This window comes from Pelophylax lessonae (assembly GCF_965119305.1).
Source record: "Pelophylax lessonae genome assembly, chromosome: 2".
Lineage (NCBI taxonomy): Eukaryota > Metazoa > Chordata > Amphibia > Anura > Ranidae > Pelophylax > Pelophylax lessonae.
In genome coordinates this window covers 594,700,528-594,727,722 of record NC_138769.1, presented here as the reverse complement: position 1 = coordinate 594,727,722, position 27,195 = coordinate 594,700,528, and the positions used below count along the sequence as shown (strand labels likewise).

Below are 27,195 nucleotides of genomic sequence, written 5' to 3'. Positions count from 1 at the left end.
CCTTCAGATCAGCAACTACAATTCCTATCACGTCTAGTCATGTCTGTGAATGTCAGAGTTTTATAATGCCTCGTGGGATGTGTAGTCCTGCAACAGCTGGAGGGCTGTAGTTTGAAGATCTCTGTATCAAAAGAACAACTTCCTGCGCTCAAAAGAATGTTCTGGCCATAGAGTGTCACAGACCTTCTGTTACGTAATTTCCAAAAATAACAAAAATTTGCAGCCCCCTACAGGCCTGGGGAAGCCAATACAATACACTAGCAAGCACTAGCACTAACAAGAAAAGAGAGCTCACCAGCCTTGTGCATTACATATGCAATAACATTTAATACATAAATAAAACAGATGCGTACTCACAAACGTCATGAAAAACAAGCATATCAGAATCCACAGCGTCAGACAGCCAGGATCCCTGAATATTTCCCAACAACGAAAAGACCCTCAAAATAGCTGATGCGTTTCGAGGGCAGATCCTCACTTCCTCAGAGTTTCAGCTTTGTTATTGCAAAGGTAATGCGCAAGGCTGTGCGTCCTTTCTTGTTTTTAACTGAGCAGCTGTCATCCTATACAACATCTACTGATTTTTATTGTATTCAGTACTTTATTTGGCGTTTCTGTTGAATAACACCTTTTCTCAACTGTTTCTTCTGTAAAATAAAAATCTATGTTGCAAAATGAATGCAAATGTATTTAAAGTACCTATGGATCGTGTTCCCCACTTCCTGTTACAGGGTGACAACACTCCTATCCCTGTGTTCCAATTGTTACCCTGTATTCTCACCCTCTCAATAGAGACTACAAATGGCTGTGCCAGGTCACATTGCGTAGGCATAGTTCACTGTTATCATCATGAGGAAAGCCACCCTGAAGCACCCTGAAACATTCCATGCAGCTAGCGCTGGAGATCATGTAGTCAGGAACTGGCTGCAACAACGCTATGTGAGACCAGCAGTGCTGATATGCAAAAAAAAAAAAAAAGGCAAAATCAGTATTTTACACAAAAACAAAACAAAAAAAACAAAAAAAAAAACAATTTCTGATAAACAGTGATTTAGCAAACTGAATATCATTTAATTACGAACATGTCATACTAGCAATTTTATAGCAGTTACATAGTATCTATCTACAGAGTTGCATCCTTAGCCGGTAATATTTATCTATGTTGCTACAAATCCCGGATGTGCCATATTCATCAGCAGCTGCATTATGATTATACTATAAGGCTAGGTTTACATTTTTGCGCTGTCAGAAAATCACATGCATTCCTGCAGTAAACAAAAAAGTTATTCTCCTTTGCAGGTGTACGACAGTGCCATGAATTCCTAATTGCACCCTGTTCCACCTTGCTTGTGTGCACATAAAAGCATGCACAAAAATGCATAGTACCAATATATCATGAGTTTTGGTGCGTAGTGATTTTAAAAAAAGGGTCATGCACTTCTGTGTGGTTTTATGTGTAGGGCAGTGTATTGAAACAAATGAACTGTCCTAAACGTGATGCTCAAAAATGCACACACCATCACATCTACATTGGTGTTAACAGAGACAGAGGATTTTAACCCCTGTAAGATTTTTTTTCGCCATCTGTGTCCCAATGTGGAGATTTCTATTCACTTCCTGTCCCATAGCCAAACAGGAAGTGAGAGGAAATCCCTGCAAATTAAGAGAAGTCCTTGGGGACCCCCAGGTCACCAGAACTAGTGTCCCCATTGGAAGATTTCCCTTCTATTAGTTTTCTGGGGACAACCCAACGATTGGGGTTTTCTTTACTTTCACTTTCAATGATAATGGTAAACAGGGCAAACAGAGAGGGTGAATCTACTTAATGGGGACAAAGACAGCACTAAAAAGTGACCTAGTCCATCCTAAAGTTTGGCCTTTAGTTATACTTTAGGTTTTACATCACAGCTAAACTTCACCCTCACCTTCAGTTTTGTTTAGTTGTACAAGCTCATCCATTGTACTGAAATTGCTTAACCTGGCCATAAATATATGGATCAAAATTTGGCTGGTTCAGTAGGGAACCTCTGAAATGCAATTTATGTATGGGCAGGCTTTTTCACATGCAAGTACTGCTGGCGGCTACAGCCACTAGCAGTAATCATTGTGTTCTGCCGGCCAGGAAGGCTCCCCAAGGCCCCCGCCAGCTGAACACAATAGCGCTGCGGGAAGCATTCCCTCATCAACACTGACTGTGATTTACCCATGGTAAAAGGGAAGAAAATGTAATCATCTATGGGCTACTTATTCTGATTTCACTGCAGACTGCAAGCTTCTAAGTGTGGATCAGAAGCTGCAGCAAATCAGATACAGCCTGCCTCATTTCCTGGTGAGAGGAAGTCTAATATCCTCTAGTCCTGCTCAGCCTTAAAGAGCAGTACTAATGCAGTGTGCTGTGATGTTTTCAGGAAACTATGTACAGAACTCTGCTAGCCCCTCCCACCAGCCATGATCTGTCTGCATTACATAGAGCAGCACAGAGACCCAGTGATGATGTCACTGGACATACAATAAGATATGTAATGAAAACTGAATGAATTTCTTTAAAAAAGTTTTTAGCGCGTTGAGGAGGAGAAGAGAAGGAACCAGGGAAGACAAAATATAAGCAGAATAATCTTCAGCTTTAAATGCTTTATCTATTTGCTCAAAGTTTTGCTTAAACGTGAGTGTGTCTTCTTCTGTTGGCAAGAATACATGAGTCACCTGCATTATAGTCTTTATCTTAACCTTTAAAAAGCTGTCGGCATCAGTTTAAAAAATAGTGGAATGTAATGTGGAGGCGTTGCCTGCAGACATCACGTATATTTCTGCTGTTATTTTCTTTTTCAGGTTAACAAAAAAATAAAATAAAAATTAAAGTAGACTTAGAATTAGATATATTTTTCTGGCATTATCCAGTGTGAGTGTCTACTGTATTTTTAGGACTTCAATGTTTGTTCAGAGATGACCCAAGCATGTAAATCCTGGTGCTTGTGCAGATCTTGGTCTTACTACCAAATGTCTTACATAGATTGGTACACTGCTGCAGCCTCTCACTTTGTGACCCAGTTATATGTTGAAGTCTAATCACTGGGAGAAAAGAGACTAGGGATTCTTCCTCTTGCCTGCAGCTTGCAGATGTAGCACCCTCCTAGGTAGGGGCCAGAGGGAGAGTATCATTTTGGATTTTCTTCTGCTTACCAGAAAGATTACCAGGTTAATCTATATTGTTCTTCGCCAACCAGAGAGCAGGATTTGCCAGTGAGGTCTGCTCATTGTGCTCAGGTGCAGCTCAGTTTGTCTGAAGTGTTTCACTTTGGTCCAATAGGGAGCCATATTGGACAGAGGGAAGAAACCTGATGAATGAGTGCACAGGCATTTAGTAGAGCCCTGGTGATTGGCAGAGGAAAGTGCCTCTGTGCATGCTGGAATACTGTATAAATGAGAAGGGCACATTTGCTTGGGGTCTTTCTGGCTGCAGAGCGGGGTCCCGAAGGGAGGGGGTGGCTGCCCCTCTGTAGAAGTTGCCATGCAGTCTCAGGTGGTCGATCTGAGTGCCTGAGAGTTAGAGAGGAACAGGTCCTGCAGAGCTGACTGGAAGGGAGACACTGGAAAGGATCTCATTCTGCATAAAGTACAGATCTGTGTCATGGGACCTGTCCCGGGAGGGCCATCCCTTCAGCTAGAAGAGTCAGTGGATGGATGTCAGTATAGGGGATGCTAGAGAGTGTCCTGAAGATAATGTAATTGCATCAAGTCTGCTGCTGGAGAGAGAGCAAGAAGACTTAACCACTTCCATACAAGTGGCAGTATGATTAAAGCAGTGTGTCTGCTTCCACAAGTAACCTGGTGAGGCCAAGTGAGAGTTGTCCTCATCAACTGTGAATAGTTCAAGTTGGAGTATTCCACTATTGTCTTCCTTCCAAGTTCTAAAATAAAAACAAAAAAAAAAAAACTAAAACAAATCTTCTGGACTGTTTATTGAGTAACGAGCCATCGGGAGAAAGGATCGATGTGTAAACTGTTCCTAAGTGACTGTCTGGAGGTAATCAGAGGAGGCCCAAGAAATCATGATACAGCAAGCCCTGCGAGGACAGTGCTACACAGTTATAATATAATCTCACTGTAGCACCCTCTTAGATAGGTTAGCGTTAATTTTTTTCGATAGGTAAATTTGGTTGCCACGCTATAGGCAAAATCATTTTCTTTAACTCAAGGACTACTTTTTAATATTAAAAAAGGAATACATTTTTGTATGTATGTTTGAGTAGACTTACTCCAGGAGGAAAACATAGGTAGACTATAGCTATCCAAAGAGGATATGTTTAGCACTCCCGAACATTGGAAGTGTCCATTATGTGAGAAGAGTCAAGGAAGTGTTAAACAGTAGCTCAGCTATAGGGAAAGATTAGAGGAACTGAATTAATTCTCTATTAAGAAGAAGATATTAAGGGAGATATGATCAACATGTATGAATACATACAGTATCTCACAAAAGTGAGTACACCCCTTACATTTTTGTAAATATATTATTATATCTTTTCATGTGACAACACTAAAGAAATGACACTTTGCTACAATGTAAAGTAGTGAGTGTACAGCTTGTATAACAGTGTAAATTTGCTGTCCCCTCAAAATAACTCAACTCACAGCCATTAATGTCTAAACTGCTGGCAACAAAAGTCAGTACACCTCTAAGAAGCCTCTTCTAAAGATGATTCACAAGTAAGCCTGCAAACAGTTTGCTGAAGACAAGCAGGCTAAGGACATGGATTAATTGAACCATGCCCTGTGGTTTGATGAGACCAAGATAAACTTATTTGTTACAGATGGTGTCAAGCATGTGTGGCGGCAACCAGGTGAGGAGTACAAACACAAGTGTGTCTTGCCTACAGTCAAGCATGGTGGTGGAAGTGTCATAGTCTGGGCTGCATGAGTGCTGCTGGCACTGGAGAGCTACAGTTCATTGAGGGTGTAATGGTATCGTGCGTTGGGACCCCAGTTTGTCAGGCAGCTATTTCGTTAAAGCTGTCGCAAGCAACCATTTTGTGTTTCAGCTGACAGTTTTAAACAACCAAAAAGGTCATTCCTTTACCCCCCCCTCACCCCAGCTCCTTTTGGCAGTGTTAATCAACTCCCGGGGTCATTAGTATGCATGGCTTCAAAGCAGCCTTATCTTAACACATTCCGGCCGGGTCATAAACGAAGCAACCCTTATCCGCACAGATGTTCACTATGGCTGACCAGGCTATGTGGAATTCCACCAGCCAAATTGATCATTAGGAAAATGACCACAGTTACACACAAAATGCATAACTTTTTACCTGAACATAAAATATTAACAAAAAGTAAATATTTGAAGGCCGAATAACATACTGGACGTAACGAGACCACACATGGTCACCCTGTCATACAGGAAATTGGAACGAGCGATAAGATATTCCCTCTGTGATAAAAGATACTCATGTTTGATATTGTTTGAAAGCAAATGACATGCTTAGTTATAAAATATCAGGTTCAAGAATGTAACCCTTACATAAGTCGAGATATTAAGAGTGGTATGACTCTGTCCACAAAAGTACATTAAAAATGGTCGTAAACCACTGGACAGCCCTTTTGCCACTCTGTTGTAATTGGTCAGGGGTGTCCGTCACTGCCCCTTTGATCTTAGAGAAAAAGACAGGAGCTGATGGAGCTCTCAGTCTCATGTAACATCAAGGAAAGGAACATCTACCCATTGGAGACGATCACACATGTTCAGCTTCTGAAACTAAGATAATACCAGGACTTTTTGAATGCAAGTATTTCCATTTCTTATTCTTATCTATTCTTCTAAATTGCTGAATTGTGTCTCTTTTTCTTTGTAACCCATTTTTCTGTAAATATTTTTATTTGCACCAATCTTAACCGTTCTTATAATTAAACCTTATTTTGAAAAGTCTTAATTTTGTCTCGAAGCTCTTAAACGCAAACTGACCCAAAGAACCTGCCTCCCGAAAGAGCGCTACTGTTTAGGATAAATCATCTGAACATTCCTGTCTGAGGTGACAGTGTGTGCTACAGATGGTTATTCTAAAGTCATAATTGGTATTTCTAAAATTACGAGCTTCCTCTGGGCTCATTATAACGTAGAGGTGGTGGCACAGAAAGGGTTAATTGTTTAATTAGCCCAGTGACAATCGCTCTCAGTCTGCTGGCATCTAGACTGTGGTCCCGCAAGCTGGAAAGTCTTTGGCCGGGCGCAGCTGAGAGTGGCATTGTTACACAAGTGACGGCAGGGTGGGAGATTGCCTGATCTTTGGTCACGAGTTGGATAAGAAGGCCAGGGGGTCTGATACCCGCAACCGTCACAGAGGGAACCATAAATGCCAGCATGTCCTGTGACATACTGAAGCAGAGCTTTATCCCTTCCCTTCGGAGACTTAGCTGCAGGGCAGTATTCCAACATAACGACTCCAAACACACCTCCAAGACAACCACTGCCTTGCTAAAGAAGCTGAAGGTAAAGGTGATGGACTGGCCAAGCATGTCTCCAGACCTAAACCCTATTGCGCATCTGTGGGGCATTCTCAAACGGAAGGTGGAGGAGCGCAAAGTCTCTAACATACACCAGCTCCGTGATGTCGTCTTGGAGGAGTGGAAGAGGACTAAAGTAGCAACCTGTGAAGCTCTGGTGACCTCCATGCCCAAGAGGGTTAAGGCAGTGCTGGAAAAAAATGGTGACCACACAAAATATTGACACTTTGGGCCCAATTTGGACGTTTCCACTTAGGGGTGTACTCACTTTTGTTGCCAGTGGTTTAGACATTAATGGCTATGTGTTGAGTTATTTTGAGGGGACAGCAAATTTACACTGTAATGTGTCATTTCTTCAGTGTTGTCACATGAAAAGATATAATAAAATATTTACAAAAATGTGAGGGGTGTACTCACTTTCATGAGATACTGTAAGTGTTCCATATAGTGAACTTGGTGTGGAGTTATTCACTTTAAGGTTATCAAAGAGGACAAGGGGGCATTCTTTTTGTCTGGAGGAAAAGAGATTTATTCCCCAAAGGAAAGGCTTCTTCACAATAAGAGCTGTGGAAATTATACCTAGTATATAAAGAGCTAGTTCTGGCTAGCTCAGTAGCTTGTTTTAAAAAAAGACTGGGTTCTTTCCTAAATGTATATAATTTAACTGGTTACTAACATTTATAGGTAAAGCTGATCCAGGGAATATCCGATTGCCTCTCAGGGGATCAGGAAGGAATATTTTCCCCTGCTGGAGCAAATAGGATCATGCTTTGCTGGGCTTTTTTGCCTTCCTCTGGATGAACTGTGGGTATAGGATTGTGTATATGGGATTGTATGATATGTTCTTCCCTGAAAATATGGGTGTATTTATTATTTTTTCAAAAAGGCTGACTCAGCCTTTAACTGTGTAAAATAGTTGAAATAAGCAATTTATTCCACTTTTGAGTAGAAACCATGTAACCTACCGGCATATTTTTTAATTTTGAGAAGAAACATAAATACTTGTAAACATACAAAATTCATGCAGACATTTTTTTTTTTGTAGAATCAATCTTAGTCTCTAAGCCAGTCTTTCTCAGCCAGGACCCTATGGCTTCCTCTAAAGGCAGCTAGGGGTTCCTTGACCAATAAGCAATTTTTGCCTCTTAGATAAGTTATCACTGACACCAGTGATCTTTTCAGCTATTTGACCACCAATGTAAGGAGCATTCTTCCCACTGCCACCAGTGTAATAAGGCCTTTCCCTCCCACCCACCAACTTAATTGGTTCTTCCCTTGACAGACCACCAATGGAACCCTTCTTCACTGACCACCAATGTAATGGAGCATGTCATTGAGCACCAGTGTTGGGGGGGGGGGGGGGCACTACACAGACCTCAAGTGTAAATGCACACTTCACTGATCACCAATGTAAGGGGGCACTTTACCACTGACCACCAATGTGAGGGATTGCTACAATTTTCATGCACTAATGTTCTGGCCATTACTATTATTTTTTTTTTAATTTTTAATATTAACAAAAATAATTTTGTTGTATAGAGCAGCCCTGGGTGTCAAATACAACACATTCACCATACTTCTTTTATTATTCTTATTTCTTGTGTCCACTATTACTGTTCAAATTATTGTACCTTGATCTGTAGATATCATTATTAGTGGTAGGGGTTTCCTGAGACCTTAAAGTTATTTTAAGGGATCCTCGGTGTTAAAAAGGATAAGAATGTCTGCTCTGAGCATTACTCTAATAGTGCTCTGATATAGTCTCAAAGTCAGATCGTGCTTAGCAATGACAATTCTGTATATTTCCCATCATAACATTATTATATTGATGGATATTATCCCAATAAGGATCCAAATGCTAATAGGAGCTGACAATTTATTATTACCAATGTTATACTCACTCGTATCTTGAAAGAAAACAAATGCTCTTCCTAAAGATTTGTTAACCAATCAGCTTCCAGAGCTTCCTCTGCAATACAGTCTTGTGGAAAATAACACTAGCAGACAACCACCCACCCCCTCCTATGATAAACAAGCAGAGACAGGCACTTTACTTGGCTTTTGTCAGATGCGGCGGTCCTGTATGTGAGCAGCATCCCCCAGAGCATGTTGCCATGGCGATGTTGCGGTCCTCCCATCTTTACTGAGTTTTAATTCCTGTCAAATGTTATTAGACTCTTGCATGTGATGGCAGAGCGGTAATTTCTGTTAATCTACTACACAGCAGAGAAATGTATTTCAGGGATCACCAACCACTGGGATCCTCCAGTATCCAATTTAATTATTGATTTGTGGAATGCATTTATGTGGAATGATTTAACGATATTAGAAATTTCTATTTCTATAACACAGTGAGGTTATCAGCAGTAAACAAGGATTTTACAAGGCATGCAGCCAAATGGCTCTTCCCAAATCAATTTACTATTTCAAAGATTTACAAATTGGAAAAGAAAGTTGACTATCTTCTGGAGCTCTACATACACTGAGCTAAGAGTGTATTAAAGGCTATGATTTGACCCGTCCTGTGCTGTGATGGGGCTCTTGAGTTGCTGCTGCACTTCGGGTACTTTCACACATACTTCAGCCTGCGGGTCTAATCCAGTAGTTTACCATTATCATGGTCCTTGGCTTACTGCCGGGATGATATTGCTGCAGTCTGTGCAATGACGTCAACAGATTTTGTACTTAACAGACTTACATTTTTGTACTGTGTTTGTCCTTGAACAGAGGCAGTTGTGGAACTTTTACCACTTCTGGACCGGAAGGATTTGCACCTTGCACCCTTAATGACCAGGCTATATTCTGCGATTCAGCTCTGCATTACTTTAACACACTATTGCATGCGATGCCGTACCTAAATAAAATTGATGTCCTTTTTCCCCCCACAAATAGAGCTTTCTTTTGGTGGTATTTGATCACCTGTGCGTTTTTTTTTTATTTTTTGCGCTATAAACAAAAAAAGAGCAACAATTCTGAAAAAAAAAATATATATATATATTTTTTCACATTCTGCTTTATAACGTTCCCCCCAAAAAAAATTAAAAATCAAAATTTTTTAACATTTTAGGCCAATTTGTTTTCTGCTACATATTTTTGGTAAAAAAAATTGTAATAAACGTATTTTGATTGGTTTGCGCAAAAGTTATCGCGTCTGCTAACTATGGGAAAGTTTTATGTCATTTTTATTGTTTTTTTTTTTTTACTGGTAATGGCGACGATCTACTTTTTTTTTTGCGGTACTGCGACATTGCGGCGGACAGATCGGACCCCTGACTGACATTTTTGACACTTTTGGGGGGACCAGTGACATTACTACAGTAATCAGTGCTAAAAAAAATATGCACCGTTACTGTAATAATGACACTGGCAGGGAAGGGGTTTACATTGTGGGTGATCAAGGGGTTAAATGTGAGCCTAGGGGAGTGATTATAACTGTGGGGGGGCGTGGCTTGTGTAATGACCATAGAGACCTGTAATCCTATATAGAAGGATCACAGGGGCTCTATGATCATTCCAGGGAGAAGAACGGTCAGCTGTGTTTACAACAGCCGACCGTTCTTCTCTCTGGGGAACGGGTGTCAGGCGGAAATCGGAGCCGCCTGCTGGTTGCATCGGCTTGCCCGCTGACGAGTGTGGGCGGAAGCGACGCCAACGGCGCGCGCTCGCCCCCTAGCCTCCCGAGAGCGAGCGCCGTACATGTATGCCGATTTGACTGGGAGCTGCTGCCTGCCCCAGCATAACTGCGGCGGGCGGTCATTAATCGGTTAAAGGATAAGTTTGTTTTTAGTATCATATTACTATTAACCCTATTAAGGGTTACTATGCAGCACCCCTGTTCACCCCCCTAAACCCAATAAAAGTGGATGGGGGTTGTCTCCTGGCACCAAGCTGTCAAATTTTAAAACAGTGCGGCTGTGCAGGGCTTCTCCTACAGAGCCGTGTCATTCGTTCACAGAGATCTAAGAATGAATGAACTATAAGTCCTGTCTACCTCCGCAGCAGGTGACTTGTAGTTCTCAATGAACTGCGAGCACACTGATGAGCACCCTTGTAGCTCACTGACACTTCTTGCAGCTCAGTAACTGTCTGCCTATACAGAGGTACAGCAGAAAGCTGTCAGGAGTGTTTGCAGGAGTGTGACATTGCACCAGCAATCCACTGATCATGGATGCAATGCTTTGCAGGCTCCAAGGCAAAATAATAATAAATGCACATTTTTTTACCTATAAATTCATGTGCATTTATTGCATACATGCAGTATCTTGAACCATCTTGGACCAATAAAGTATGCATATCTCGTATCCAATGGATCGCTGGGGAAGCTAACAAACACTGTAGTAGTTGTGCTACTGCAGTAGTAGCCACTATCTTCCAGTTCCTTTGCTGTGCAACCTCACCCTCCACACTGACCACCATGCATAGAATGTATAAATATGGAAATGTGCAGGGCTCATAGATAATTAACATATGATAATCAGTGAAAATTCATAACATTGTGAAGAATACAAAGAAATATATAATAAAAAAAAAAAGTGAATACTGTATAGGCAAAAAGTTCTTTTGAATGGAATGAATATAGAAAAATCTTCAAACATGTATTCGAGAAGTCAATAACTGAAAATTTACTGTGACACCATCCACCACCAATATATATAAGGAGGCTTACCGGAGAGAGTGGACTGAGTTTGGCCCATGCCTAGTGAGTCAACTCATGCGTTGGTGTATATACACCCAATAGGCCAGGGAGGTCACCGAGTGGCCCTTCACACCAGTCGCCTTTGTATTTTCTTTGGAAAATTGCATAAATCATCAGTAATCCAAATGAATGCAGAGAATGTAGACTTAAAGATGAATACTCTCCCATGACGGATGAATCATCAAAGAAAGGAAACAAAAGGCTCCACATAGTGTAAAACCATAAGTAAAGGGTATTTATTAAAAATTCAAAACACTTACAGTAAGGTAGATTAAAAGTGCTTAAATCCGGATCAGTAAATAGCATCAACAGGCAGTAGCATGGACAGAAGTCAACCCAACGTGTTTCGTCTGCTTAGATATCATCTGGGGTATCATAGAATGACTTGTATTTTTTTTATTGAATACAAGGTGTTCTCTGATTGGAGGTAGAGAGGATGAGTAGTAATGTCACAATTGCCACCTCATTCAATCAGAGAATGCCTTGGATTAATTGAAATAATGGGGCAGTGTGAATGGGACAGTGGGAAACAAGCGACCCCTTGTGATCCTTGTGCATAGAGGGAGCTTTTTGGCACAAGACCCAGAAGTTAGTGACTACTATGGTAAAAGTCAGCTTCCCCATCGGACCCTTGAACATGAGATATGCTTACTTTGTACTTACTTATGTACTTGCTTACATTGTGCCAAGCTGGACCAATGTTAGAATGTAATAAAGATCATACCTAGAGTTTATTTTGGATGGCCTTTCCCCCTTTAGCTGAAACAAGTGAGGCAAATCAGAGAGCTGCAGCTCGGCAGTGCAGACTAAACCTACCTGTGGAGTTTCCTAGTGACCAGACTTGTTATTGGAAGCCCATATTTACCACTGATGATAGGATCCACATCAACTCTTACCTGCAGAGTGTAATGTATGTTAATGGCTTGGATTTACTTTGTCATCAGAGAGTAATGCCACTTCTGGTTCGGGTGATGATCTCATGCCTATGTCCTAGCCACTGTCGGGGAATGGGGAAGGGGGGGCTGGGAATATTGGAAAACCTGCTCCGATTGCTATTTGTCCCCTACCCTCCCCTGGCACTGTTCGCCTCTTGAAACTTGTAAGGTTATGCGTCACTTAATAGACTTGTTTCCCTGATGATGAGTGGATTATGACAGTACATCTGACTGCCCTCTGATGTCTGTTGGCAGCCTAATTTACAACCTTATTCCTGCTAGCCATTCCAACATCATATCCTATGAGAATTAACCTTTTGTTAATAGGTGACATTGGGATTTTTTAATTCATCACTAACCCTTATTTTTCAGTTTGGTCCTAAAGCCACTTAATCTTCCTAATCAATTTTTCTACACATTATACACAGGACTTCATAGAAACCTTCTGACACTATTACAAAGTATTTAGCTCACATAGGTGACAGATAAATAAGCAATGTTATTGCTGCAGTGACGGCAGAACTTATGGTTAAAAAAATCAAACGATTCCCATTTGAACAGTATGCAATTTTAATGGAAAAAACCTCAGATGACAATCTCTGATAATGTCCTTCTTTGCTGCCTAAATCTGAGTAAATTCAGTAGTGTCCCCCTTTTACCATTAGTAGTGTGGCTCGGTATTGACCTTGAATACAAATACTTCCAGCTGTCACAATACACTGACTTCTAAAGGCAAATACATTTTTTTGATTTAATTGTCTTGCTTTTGCTGTCTCTCTATTTTAATATTGCTTTTCTGTAAAGCCATTATACAAAGCATGGTACCCTAATAGAATATCTGGCCAAGTATTCATTACCTTTTAGAATGTTATAGCTAAATGTTTATCTAGTGAAGCATGAAGAGAGCCAACAAGATCATGAGTAGCACATATATTCTAAATAGATACATGCCCCCATTTCTATTGCTTTTTTATTGGGATCAGTGCTGCATTTTTTTATTATGAGTCCAGGTGAAGAACAGGTCATGGGATGTAATCAAGTTCCATGAATACTGTTCGGGCTCATTTACATTTGTGGTTGGGGGGACACGGTAAAAACAGATGGTTATAATTCTTTCTTACTGACCCACCTTTATGCATTCTATGCTTCTACTGCAGCCGCCCCCCAGACCCCCTATTTTCCTGAACTTAGCCTATGCGATCCAGCGATGTGCACGAGCGCAGCGTTTCCTGCTGCTGTCTGTCTCCTCATTGGACAGATTGATAGCAGCGGTAGCCATTGGCTTCTGCTGCTGTCAATCAAATCTGGTGACACAGGAGCAGGGGGAGGGGCCGAGTCCTGCTGTCTGTGTCAATGTACACAGCAGCTGGACTCGGAAGTGAGCACACACGGGTGCCCCCAGGGAAAGGCGCTTTCCCTGGGGGCACCCGATGAAGAGGACGGGTCTGGAGCACCAGTGGGAGACACCAGAAGAATAGGATCGGGGCTGCTCTGTGCAAAACCATTGCACAGAGCAGGTAAGTAAAATCATGTTTGTTATTAAAAAAAAAAACAAAAAAAACAAAGCTTTACAACCATTTTAACCTGCAAAGGCATCTGGAGGTGGCAGTACTCCTGCCATTGCCACAGTGTTTTGCTTCATGGCCATGACGTGGCTCTGATGCGTCCAGCAGGCAGCACTGCTGATGAACACCATGGCATTCAAGTGAATGAGGCTGTGCTGTCACCATCCTGCCTACCAAATGCTTCCATTGTGGATTTCACTGTAGAAAGCACTGCCACTTGTGTAAGCCTGGCCTCATGGAACTCTGACATCTCTGCAGTCTTGCAACATTTGCTGGACCCACAGTTTATTACCTTGATTTAAAAATTCTCTTTTTTATAAAGAATAATACCAGAATCCTCCAGTATGCAGAAAGATTTCTGTTGCCATTTGTAATGTTTTCTTTTCTATGTGGGGCTGTCATTGTTCCTTTATTAGTCCCTACACTTCCTGCATTAGAAGAATGTAACCAAGTAAATGTATAAATCTGAATTCTAATTTAGGCTGCAAATTCACTTAAAGTGGAACTTTAGTCAGCAAATGAAGTCCTGCTAGATCACTTCAAGCTGCCCCCTTTTGCAGGTATAGTATGGTGCTGCACATGCTAGTTGTCTGGCTACCATGCTGATAGGGTTCACTGTTTAGTGAGTCACTGGCCTAGAACAAATATGCAACTAATAAAGTTGAAAGTCTTGACCAACATACTTATCACAGGTCAGTGGCTTGCTGGAGTAAACGGATCCCCAGGCAACTAGTATTTATATTTTTTTACATCCAAGAATTTAAAATGTACATACCTACCCCCAAACAGCTCCTTTCTTATAATATGTGGGGGTTCTTCTCCCCTGAAGCAACCATTGCAGCAGACAAAAGGTAGTTCTTAGGGGAATACCACACCACACTCACTGTTTCTTTACACTTTCTATGGCTCTTTAATTGAAAGCCTGTAGCTTGGTGTGGACATAGAGCTGGTGGAGGATTCTGGGGGAGCCTGGCATTGCACCTGTGATCCACAGATCACAGTTCAGGTGCAATGCTTTTCAAGCTCATTTGCAAAAACAATAAATGAATGCACATTTTTTTCTGCACATAAATGTGTATTTAGTATATATAGAGTGTGTGTGTGTGTTTCCTCTACAGGTCAAATGTTATAGAGTGGTTTGGCAAAATACCATATTATGATCACTAGATGGAGCTAATCATTATAGGGAATAAATACTTTTTTTCTTTTGATTTTCACCTCCACCTAGTGGCCATTATGTTGTATTTTCCTGATCCACTCTACTTTAGCCTGAGAAAATTAGATTTTACCCCATTCACACCAAACAAATGCACCAGCAACTTCACTGGACAAAGAGCTATGCAAATTTTTAATAAATACACCTCAAAGGTTTTCAAGTATACATTTTAAAATTGGTTCTGTTTTAAAGGGGAAGAACAGCCAAAACATTTGGCTGTACTTCTCCTGTGGATCACAGGAGTGCAGTTTGTTCTGTACTCCTGTGACCCGTTTGCAGCAGACAGCCTGCTGTCGACTGACATCACAGAGTCATCCAGGCTGAGGCAAGATTGCGTCAATATGATCAGGATCCGCCCACAACCCTGAACTGGCACCTGGCTCAGCCTCTCAGCAGCAAAGCAAAGAGCAGTGATTGACAGTCACTAGCGCTCTTTTTACGAAGCTCTGAGAACCGAGCGATCAGTGGTCTTTGATCGCTCGGTTCTCAGTGTTAGAGCCAGAGGGGGACAGATGCAGCATCAGACTAATGCTGCATCCACCAAGGTAAGTAAAAATTACGTCCACACACACCTACACAGGTTGAACTGGATGGACTATTGTCTTTATTCAGCCTCAACTACTATGTAACTATGTAACTAATAGGCCATACACTATACAATTGTCTTTAGATTTTTTTCCTTTAAATTTACCAAAACCATATAATATGAGGTCAAATCTAAACACTTTCAATTTGTATCCAACCAGGCAGGCCCTTGCACTACATAGTTGAAGGTAAATCTAAAGGAAATCTAACAACAAAAGTTGTATAGTGTGTATCCAACTAAATTATGATTTTTTTTTTTTTTTAAAAGCCATACTTCTCTTTTAACTCAAGAATTTGAACCAGCTTTTACCAACACTGTGTGTGTATTCTACCATTTACATAGAAAACATTCTTTTTATTCTTGCTTCTCCAGAAATGAAAGCTTTGGCTGAGCTGATTGGTCCATACGGGATAAAATTCCTGAGTGAGAACCTCATGTGGCACGTGACATCACAGATTGCAGAGTTAAAGGTAACTTTTTATTTCACTGTTTTAAAGACAATGAGGCTACGTCTTTTTAGGATTTATGCAGGAGTAAATTGCTATGAATGAGCACCTGAATGAAAGAAGTAAAATATATAATAATACAGACCTCACCAAGCTCTGTCTGCTTCTGAAAGTTCTAATAATGGCACAGTTGTAATAATTATAAAGAGCTGTTCTACAAAAGCCTATGGAAACCTGTAGTTTGTCTTCTTCATGTGCTGCTGCCAAACCCATTTCATACTCTGTATTTTTCTTAGCTTTGTCCTCACGCTGCCTGTAAAAAATAGGCTTATATATAATATTGCTCAGACTCAGAGTGGTGGAAAACTAGATGAACTCATTGCATTTATTTAGCAATGACTTTGCATTGTTCTGGCTGTCCTAAATTGATGAATAGTGAAATCAGATTGACTAGTAGATGCAAGAGACCCTATTAGAGACCCTATTTTAAAATGTATGTATACATTTTGGTTAGTTAATTTCATCTAGCAGCCTCCTAGGCCAAAACTGTTAATGTGGTAGAAAAAAAAATGTTTCTGGCTAAAGAAGACTTGCTTTGCTCTTAGTTTTAACACAAAGAATGTAATGCTGTACTCAAGGTTGGTGCCACTTTAAATCAGCTTAGACAGCTGCCTTAGGAGGCCTGGATTGGAGGCGGGGGGGGGGGGGGGGGGTGGGGGGTTGTGATCTGAATCTTCAGCCACTTGCTGGGGATTCAGATTTTTAATCATGCTGCATACATGTTTTTGATACACACTTTCCCAGTTGGGAGTGTGTGTACTTTTGTGAAAATGACTTTGGGCTTTCAATATGGAGGGGATACATGCCGCCGATCATTTCCACAACCGCCGCAATGTGCTGCCTCTACCGCACAATCCTCGTCATGGCAGTTGTTGCTGGGAAGGGTGACAGAAGCTCAATGGACATCCGTCCACTGAGCTTCTCTTATGTGCACACACCAGAAGTCCCAATCTACAGCTAAATAAAAGTGATACTAAAGTCTCGTTTTTTTTTTTGGTTAAAAATAACAAACCTGTCATACTTACCTGTTCTGTGCAGCTCAGATTCTTCTCTTCTCTGGTCCCTCGCCAGCCCCTCCCTCCTGCGGAGTGCCCCCACAGCAAGCAGCTTGCTATATGGGACCCCAAGCCGAGCCTCTGCTCTGTGTGTCCATTCAGACATGGAGCTGCCACTTGACTCCGTCCCCTCTCTCTCTTCACTGACTTTGACAGCAACTGGAGCCAGTGGCACCTGTTGTGTGCATCAGCCAATCAGGAGGGAGAGTCCTGGACAGCTGAGTCTCTTCTGCAACATCGCTGGATAAAGAAGTATTAGGGGGGTTGAGGGAGGCTGCTTTTTTTTATCTTAAAGGGGTTGTAAAGGCAGAAGGTATTTTTTATCTTAATGCATTCTATGCATTAAAATAAAAAGCCTTCTGTGTGTAGCAGCCTCCCCAGCACCCGCTAATACCTGAGCCCCATCTCTATCCAGTGATGTCCAGGAATCCCTCGGCCGTCCAAGATCCTCCCTCCTGATTGCCATTGGCTCCCACTGCTGTCAATCAAAGCCAGTTAGCCAATCAGGAGAAAGAGGAAGTGGGGCCGAAAGGCAGCTCCATGTCTGAATGGACACACGGAGCTACAGGTCGGCTCAGGTGCCCCCTGAGCAAGCTGCTTGCTGTTGGGGCACTGTCTTGACAGGAGGAAGGGGCTAGGAGCAGCGAGGAGGGATCCGAGAAAAGAAAGATCTGGGCTGCTCTGTGCAAAACCACTGCGCAGAGCAGATAAAGATAACATATATATATATATATATATATATATATATATATATATATATATATATAACAAAACACGAGCCTTTACAATCACTTTAATGCAAAGAATGCATTAAGATAAAAAAAACTTGTGTTTTAATAAGGGACGCATGAATCATCCCTACTGAATCCACAATGCTCGATGACAAGGTTATGACGTCCTGCGGCGAGGGTGGGAAAGAGGGAACATGTGAATCTACGTGCTGAAGCTGCCCCTATGTCTGATGCAAAGAGTCACATGGGGCAGCTTGCAGAGGAAAAGAGGAACTGAACAGCTTCTTCTGAGTCTACTGGCAGAGTATGTGCAATGGAGGTGGCAACAGTACAGCCAGAGGATCAGCTGCTATCTCATTGACACCAATGATGAGAGTGTGAGGAGAAATGGCAGAAGCAACCACGTAGTTTAAAATTTATAGAGCATGCACCATTCGAAGCTTGTCATAAATGGTATAAGACCTGTTTTTAAAATTTATTACACTTAGTACATTTTTTTACTATAATAATGACACTTTAAAGCCAAACTCCAGACAAAGCTTTGTATTTTGTTCTGGATAGAGTCAGGAAGAGTTAGAACCCTTGTCAGATTTTTATTGCTGTCGCTGTCAGGAGGAGTGAAGAAAAATCTATGCAACAAAACAAAGAAATTAGACATTTTTACTAGAATAGGGAAGGGTTACTGACAATTTATTTGTTGCTGTCTGTCTTCCTGCCCTAATCACACTGCTCCCCTGATACTATGTTTTGCTGTCATAGGGACAGGTAGTGAAGAAAAATCTCCCCAATCCGATAACACACGCAAGAAAAAACCTGACCCAAGTTGTAACTCTTGCACAATCTATCCAAAACCCAAAAAAATGAAATTGATTGAGTTTAAAGGTGTCTACAATATAAGGCCCCTTTCATACAATCCGGTCTGTCAGGTGGACTCCGTTTATCTCAGCGGGGAATCGATCCACCGAGCTGAGCAGGTGGATGGCAGCTGTGTCTCTGCGGTGTGTGCGAAGACACAGCTGTCAGGTCCCACTGTTTACTATGGGGGAATCGGATGGGAACGGACCGTCTGTCCATTCTCATCCGATCTCATCTGATCCGCTGGAAGGATGGAAAATAGGGTTTCCATCCGTCCAGATTTGACGGATCGGATGTCAGCGGACATGTCTCCGCTGACATCCGATGCCCCATAGAGATGCATGGGGTGTCCGTTCAGATCCGCCAAAAAACTGACAGACGGATCTGAACGGTCCGCCTGTGTGAAAGGGGCCTTAAAGCTAAAGTTTGTCTAAAGATTTTTTTTTGCTACAGTTCCTTTATAAAGTGTATCCCACTTCCTGCAGGCTGATGCTTCCTCTAAGAATCTTCTCTCCATTGATGCTAATGTCCACTTCACAGCGCTGAACATCTAGTGCTGTGGGGGTTAAAGGATAACTAAACTCATTTTCTTTTTCAAGCTTTTTTCTTATTTTTTAAAATTCTTTATTTAGAGCGACAATGCATACAGACAAAGTCTTACAGGCTGTCAACATTTTAGGTCTTTACATCATTATGGTAAATAATAGAACATTTAATAGATTTAAGTCAGCCCAAGAAACAACTATTCCAAAACATAAATGGTTAATGTCCAAGATATTGAAAATCATCTGAGGAAAGGGTCTACTCTTAATCTAATTTTCAATGTCAATGTTTCAGATGTCAGGCTTGTGGCCTTCAGAAAAGTAAAGATATGTAACTGCAGGGATTCATAGGGGTCCACGTCAATTTTAATTTATATTACAGGCATAAAGAGTTTCAAGCTTCTTTTGCTATATTTTTTTTTAGCTAATCATGCAATTAACACCCCTCTTGTCTCTGGATTGCTATGGAAGCTACGGTGCCCTAGGCGGTTCTCCTGATATGGACTACCAGCATGCCTGTATCTCTTTAACTCTATTATATTGGTGGTAAGGGCAATTAGTAGTTTACATATGATAGATGGCACAGAAAATATTCTTTGGTGCAGCTTACAGGAAATTACAAGAACACTGTATTTCTGACAAGTTCAACAGGTATTTTCTGTATTTGCTAAAAATGTTCTAAGTCTGAAAAAATAAATTTATTGCAGCCACCACATCTAAGGACTGGTAATCTACATGATATTGGATTTTTGTTCTTGGGTGTAGTCATCCTTTAAGTACTCATATCCATTGACAGGTGGATTCTCACTTGAAACATGCTCTAGATTTTTTACATTATTCATCTTTCTTTTTTCTTGATAGTCTCCTAATGCATCCTAAATGGAAGCTTTCTTATATGACTTTTGTACATAGGGAGGTCCCTGTTGACCCTAGCTCCCAACTGTCCCTGATTTTGAGGGACTGTCCCTGATTTGAAACAAAGTCTCTCTGTATCTCTTTCTTGCTCATTTGTCCCTCATTTTGGTCTGTTTCATATAGTTATATATAAAATGCACTGTGTATCCTTCAAAAAGTGTTTCCCAGTGCCTTTTTATCCCTTTTTATCCAATTTCTAAATTGTCAATTTCAAATGTCAATATAAAGGAATAGTAATGGTAAAAAGAAAACGCACTTGTGCTTTTATCTAATCATTTTTTAAGGGGGCATGGTAGGTTGTATGTCCTATGCCTACATACTTTTGTTAATAGGTGTCCCTCATTCCCATCTTAAAACATTGGGAGGTATGCTATTAACCTTTATTGTTAATAGAGCTAAAAAAAAATTATCCATAGAAAAAAAATGTGTCTGTCTTTAATGTAGAGATTCCTGAAGTCGATATTCTAGCAAGTAAACAAAAGAAAAAAAATATATCACCTTATGTCCAGATTGTCAGATTTTAAGTTGCCATTTCCAGGACTTTCAAATGCTCTAAGTAGTATCACTCAAGGCAGACTTCGGACCACATATTCTAGAGGTGCTAATACTAAGTAGGATTTGTCAGCTCCCCAGAGTACAATGTCTCAAATCCTTTTTTCATTCATTTTAACATTTTATTGTTTGTAAAGGATGACACCTCCAGCCAGACTCTTATCCACCTCAATAATTAAGCTGCTAATGGTGTCAAAGGCATTGGAGGAGAAGGATTGAAGTTGGTGTGAGGTGTCATCCTCCATTAACAATGAAGATTATAGAATGAAAGAAAAAAGGACTGAAGCGGTGCACAACTATTGCATACCTTCTAGAATTTTTACCTTGACTTTTCATATCGGTGACCTTAATAAAGAGCAGCTGTATATTAAAATGTATAAAACTTTTGAATAATGGAGCTATAAAACATTTGTTTTCTGTAACATTGAAGATGTTTTATTTGCTTGTCTTACCATTTTCTTGCCCGAGTCAATTTAGAAAACATTGGGCTAACAGTTGAGTCAAGATGCTGGAGAGCATCAAAATTAATTTTAATTTGCTTGTAACTTTGAAAGGTTCATCGTTCAACAACTGTGACATACTGTACATAGCCAATGTGTTTCTTTTTACAAAAATGTAATAATTCTTAGAAAGCGATGTCTCTGTTTTTGTACTCTTTACTTTTTTGATAGCTGTAGCTGAAAATGTACCCCAAGGAAAGCAATTTAACGTGTCCCTTTTTTTTTTCTCTTTACCTATTATTTGTCATGTGACATTTTCAATTTCTTCTGTAACACATTCGGAGTAATGCCGTGATACAAAAGACAAAGGCTGTCTGCCAGTGAATGTAGAAACATCTTCATAGCAGGGGCAGCAGATCAATAGGCTGTAAACATTTTAGAGATCACAATGGAAGATCATTAGTTTGCTACATTTTTTTTCTAATCACAAATGGAGGATTAATAGAATGTTTTGTAATTTCATTATGACCTGAAAAGGCATGTCAATAAGATAAGCTAGTGTAATTTGCAAAGTTTAAGGTGTTTTCCTATTTTGAAGTGATTCTATGTAGGGCTACTGCTACAGTTTTGTGCCTATTTTAAACACAACAAATGATTATAAAATAATTTTAAAATGTAGGTAAACCCTAACAATTATGTTCTCTAACTTTACTCCCTTTTGTTCTGTGCAAGCAATATATTTCGGACTTGCCACACGGTGGGTTTGAGGTGAATACAGGGTTCAAGTGTTGCAGGTCCAGAAACATGCAAGATGGAATTTGCTGGACTGAATTTTTTTGCCTGTCTGACCTTTCAATTGTGGTCAGTAGGGTTAGAATGGCCAATAATTTAGGACCCTAGACTCCTCATTATAAAAAGGGTGGGCTGCCAGCAGCTATTTGTCATTATGTGTCGGAGAGAAAACCTGTACTGTGCTGTAATGCATCAAATTACTGTGGATTGCTGTGTGGTGGGCTACATATTATTTTGTACTCCCCATGTTCACAGTTCAAAGTCATGTTTAACCATATGTTTTATTTTCTGCTAGGTTAACAAATAGGTTGAGGTTTAGTGCTACACAGTTTATTTAATTATTTTGTTAGGTATGTTTTATCTTGTTTTATTTTCTGTTGCCACGGCCTTTTTAATGTTTGGGTCTGCAGTATACACTTGCAAAACTGAAGAAGAGGGGACACCCCTGAAACGCGTCAGTTATCTTTGGAGGTCTTCATTCTAGGACTGTCTTTAACCATAAGACCATGCTGAATGGAGAACTTGTTGGGCTTGAACTTTTTACTTTGCTTGTATCTCTTCTTGGTTTGTGAGTATGATGCACATACTTGTTGAATAATAAATCGTTGCAAAGGATAATGCGCTAGGCTGGTGCGCCCTCTTTTTTCCTTTCTTTTCATGTTTAACCATTTGTTTTATTTTCTGCTAGGTTAACAAATAGGTTGAGGTTTAGTGCTACATAGTTTATTTAATTATTTTGGTAGGTATGTTTTATTGTATTTTTTTTTCTGTTGCTACGGCCTTTTTAATGTTGGGGTCTGCAGTATACACTTGTTGCTGACGCAAGCAGAAACTACCCTTTGTTTGCAGCATGTCTTCACATACATGTGTGTAAGGTAGTGTGCATCATTGCATCGTATGTTTACCTCCCCCTGTTGCCAAGCTAACATTAAATGTAGGCAATCCACTTAATTAAAAACAAAACAGGCAGGTCTAAAGTGCAGGGGCTCTGTAAATTAAGGTAGTAGGGGCTGGCTGCAATATATATTATATATTATTATATATATAAAAAGAGCTGCATTTTCCCAGGCTGTAAAGGATACAGCTTCCCCTTGCCGTGGGGAGTGCGCATTGCTTTTCATTATGCACCACCATTTCTGCATATCAGCGGCCTGAGCGGAATCCAGAGTACTGAGCTCAGGGGTGCTGACAGACCGAGTCACCTGGGTACACAGCAGAGAGTGGAATAATCAGTGTGTGACTGGATGGTGAGCTGCCATATCGCTGGAACTGGTGAGCTGCTGCTGTGGGGATTTTCTATCTGCTGCTAGAGAGACTGGGCCCTTTATGAACTGACCATACAGCCATCTAGGCTTGACTTTAACTATTCTTATGTTCACCAATAGTACAGTGCCTTGCGAAAGTATTCGAGCCCCCTTGAACTTTGCGACCTTTTGCCACATTTCAGGCTTCAAACATAAAGATATAAAACTAATTTTTTGTGAAGAATCAACAACAAGTGGGACACAATCATGAAGTGGATCAAAATTTATTGGATATTTCAAACTTTGTTTACAAATTAAAAACTGAAAAATTGGGCGTGCAAAATTATTCAGCCCCCCTTAAGTTAATACTTTGTAGCGCCACCTTTTGCTGTGATTACAGCTGTAAGTCACTTGGGGTATGTCTCTATCAGTTTAGCACATCGAGAGACTGAAATTTTTGCCCATTTCTCCTTGCAAAACAGCTCAAGCTCAGTGAGGTTGGATGGAGAGCATTTGCGAACAGCAGTTTTCAGTTCTTTCCACAGATTCTCGATTGGATTCAGGTCTGGACTTTGACTTGGCCATTCTAACAACTGGATATGTTTATTTGTGAACCATTCCATTGTAGATTTTGCTTTATGTTTTGGATCATTGTCTTGTTGGAAGACAAATCTCCATCCCAGTCTCAGGTCTTTTGCAGACTCCATCAGGTTTTCTTCCAGAATGGTCCTGTATTTGGCTCCATCCACCTTCCCATCAATTTTAACCATCTTCCCTGTCCCTGCTGAAGAAAAGCAGGGCCAAACCATGATGCTGCCACCACCATGTTTGACAGTGGGGATGGTGTGTTCAGGGTGATGAGCTGTGTTGCTTTTATGCCAAACATAACGTTTTGCATTGTTGCCAAAAAGTTTGATTTTGGTTTCATCTGACCAGAGCACCTTCTTCCACATGTTTGGTGTGTCTCCCAGGATGCTTGTGGCAAACTTTAAATGACACTTTTTATGGATATCTTTAAGAAATGGCTTTCTTTTTGCCACTCTTTCATAAAGGCCAGATTTGTGCAGTATACGACTGATTGTTGTGCTATGGACAGAGTCTCCCACCTCAGCTGTAGATCTCTGCAGTTCATCCAGAGTGATCATGGGCCTCTTGGCTGCATCTCTGATCAGTCTTCTCCTTGTATGAGCTGAAAGTTTAAAAGGACGGCCAGGTCTTCGTAGATTTCCAGTGGTCTGATACTCCTTCCATTTCAATATTATCGCTTGTACAGTGCCCTCTGGGATGTTTAAAGCTTGGGAAATCTTTTTGTATACAAATCCGGCTTTAAACTTCTCCACAACAGTATCTCGGACCTACCTGGTGTGTTCCTTGTTCTTCATGATGCTCTCTTCGCTTTAAACTGACCTCTGAGACTATCACAGTTCAGGTGCATTTATACGGAGACTTGATTACACACAGGTGTATTCTATTTATCATCATTAGTCATTTAGGTCAACATTGGATCATTCAGAGATCCTCACTGAACTTCTGGAGAGAGTTTGCTGCACTGAAAGTAAAGGGGCTGAATAATTTTGCATGCCCAATTTTTCAGTTTTTTATTTGTTTACAAAGTTTGAAATATCCAATAACTTTCGTTCCACTTTATGATTGTGTCCCACTTGTTGTTGATTCTTCACAAAAAATTACAGTTTTATATCTTTATGTTTGAAGCCTGAAATGTGGCAAAAGGTCGAAAAGTTCAAGGGGGCCGAATACTTTCGCAAGGCACTGTATAACCGGGGCCCATGCTAGCTAGCTGAAGAGTTAGGACTAAAGACTGGGGGAAATGACACTACATCCTAGTCATGCTTCTAGAGTGTACTATAGACTAGTTATAGTACTTTTATTCACATTGCAGTTTAGGCTTATATGCACTGTGTATTGCTGACTTTGCTTATTCATGAGTTAATCCCAGTCTAATGGTACAGAAATCTATTCTTATTTTTCTTGGCATAGTATTTATACCATTTTCTTTCTAACCCGTACCAATATATTAAGTTAATTTACCACTAAACAGTCTTGTGTCAATTTCCTGGTACTAATTCACAGCATGAAGGTATCTATACTTGCATTCTTATAGGTGCTTGCAGTAACTTTGTTCAACCAGGTGTCCCAGAGGGGTTGAGGTTGTTCTTGGAGTTGAGGCGCAGAATAGAGAACCCACATTACCAAGTTACTCCTTTGGGGGTAGCTCTGTACAAAAATAGAAAATGATCTAGTTTTTGCAAATATGACTATGCTATACCTGTGTTTACAATAGCACTGTATAGATGAGTACAGTGGTGCACAACCATTCATGTTAATGACAGATGTACGCTGTACCTGGGCTGCCTGAGCAAAGGAAATACGGCTTCAGTTACACTGAATGGGCTCAGGTGATCCATGAGCAAGAGCTCTATGTGAGCTAGTCATTAGTTTAAGCCTGTAACATATACAGATCACATCTCCTAGTTAATAGTGCTTTACGAAGATTGCATATTACAATTCCTTCTTTATATCAGTGCAAATCTATCAGGCTGCTTAGACTGAAAATATTAGGCTGTGTTGTTTTAGTATTTCTGCAGGAAGCACCCTAATTGAAGCCTCTGGGTATGCAGATAGCACTACATAGAGTGACTACAATCTGCATCATAAAACTATGGAAACGCAAACTATAAAAATGTGAGCTTCACATTAAAAATGACTTTTATGTAAACATTACAATAATAACACAGAACGCATTATACCTTCTCTTTAACGAGTAACTCTTCAATTTTGTTGAGAATAAAACATTCCTCTCTGGGTGATCTATGTACATTGCAAGTATTTTAACAAACTCTTTTGCAAATTCCTACTTTTTGTTATTCTGAACAAATAGCTGTTTGTTTGTCTGTGTCCATATGTGTAAGAATCTGTATGGGAGTGGTTTTATAATTATCATTCAGCTGCTGCACCTCCAGGGCTCTAATAAGGAAATTGGCAGGGTCTGCATCCCTTTAGACATGATTTCCCTTTGGGAGTATCTCACCAAAAATGACATTTTTGTTGCAGGGGATGTGAAAAATCTGACCTGTTTATTAGCGGGCACATCAGTAAGCTAATGACATAAGCGGGAAATTACATTTTCAGAAGGCATTCTGTATACCCTCTGTGTACAGAACGCCTCCAGGTAGCCATATTGCATTGCATTTTACAGAACATTACAGTGCGGCAGAGTAAAAAGGAAAGATCTTTTTCAATACCATTTAATTACAGTATGACTTAAATCGCATTAGTATACTGCTGTATTATTTTTGGTTTTTTTTGCTAATTTTTTTTCTCACAAAAGTTTAATTACCCTTTAAGAAGATTTCCAGTTTAAATGAATGTTTAGCTATTGGTGGCATGAAAGGAGTTAAAATAAAGTATGTTAACTGGATGCACTCCATTTTCTAGATATAATATGTCCCTTGATGGTCTGCATGAAATCAGAGATGGGCATTGATATATCTGCTCGTTCTCGCTCAATTCATGCACTGCTGGGAAATGCTGAAATCCTCTTTCTGACTTGGCTGATGTATGGAGTCAGTGCACGGGAGGTGAAAGATTCATTTTTGTTTGTATGAAGGTGAAGGCTGGTGATAAATCTTGCAGATATTTTCCAGCTTGTCAAAAAAAATATGTGCAATAAGGAACATTCTTAGTGCTTGAAAGTATCACTCTGTAGTTACAGGTACACATCAAACTATACAACGTATGCAGGGCTTTTTTTATCAGAAAATAGGGGCAGGAACTCAACCACGACCCCCCAAAACCCCCCTCAACCCCCACACACAACCCCCAAACTGCATCAAATACTGGGTGTGGTCAATTATAACTAACAGTGGGAGGGCCTTAAAGGGGCATTAACCATTTCCCAACCACCCGCTACCTTTTTACTGCGGCAGGGTGGCTCTCCCGCACAAACAGATGTAGACCTACGCCGGTCGGTCGCGCGCGGGAAGCTAGGGGGTGAGCGTGCGCTGCCGGCGGCGCGCTCCTGACCCCACTCTGCAGTAGGGAAGCTGATG

The 27,195-nt window shown here is 40.6% G+C and overlaps 1 protein-coding gene across 1 annotated transcript in view; it reads left to right on the top strand.

The window, feature by feature from the left end:
• The window catches only part of NCKAP1L (NCK associated protein 1 like), a 341,915-nt gene that overhangs the window by 134,650 nt on the left and 180,070 nt on the right, over window positions 1-27,195 (top strand). Inside the window, exon 23 of the mRNA XM_082245566.1 lies at window positions 15,866-15,963. Coding sequence (XP_082101692.1) covers window positions 15,866-15,963 — 98 coding nt within the window. The remainder of the gene's footprint in view (window positions 1-15,865; window positions 15,964-27,195) is intronic.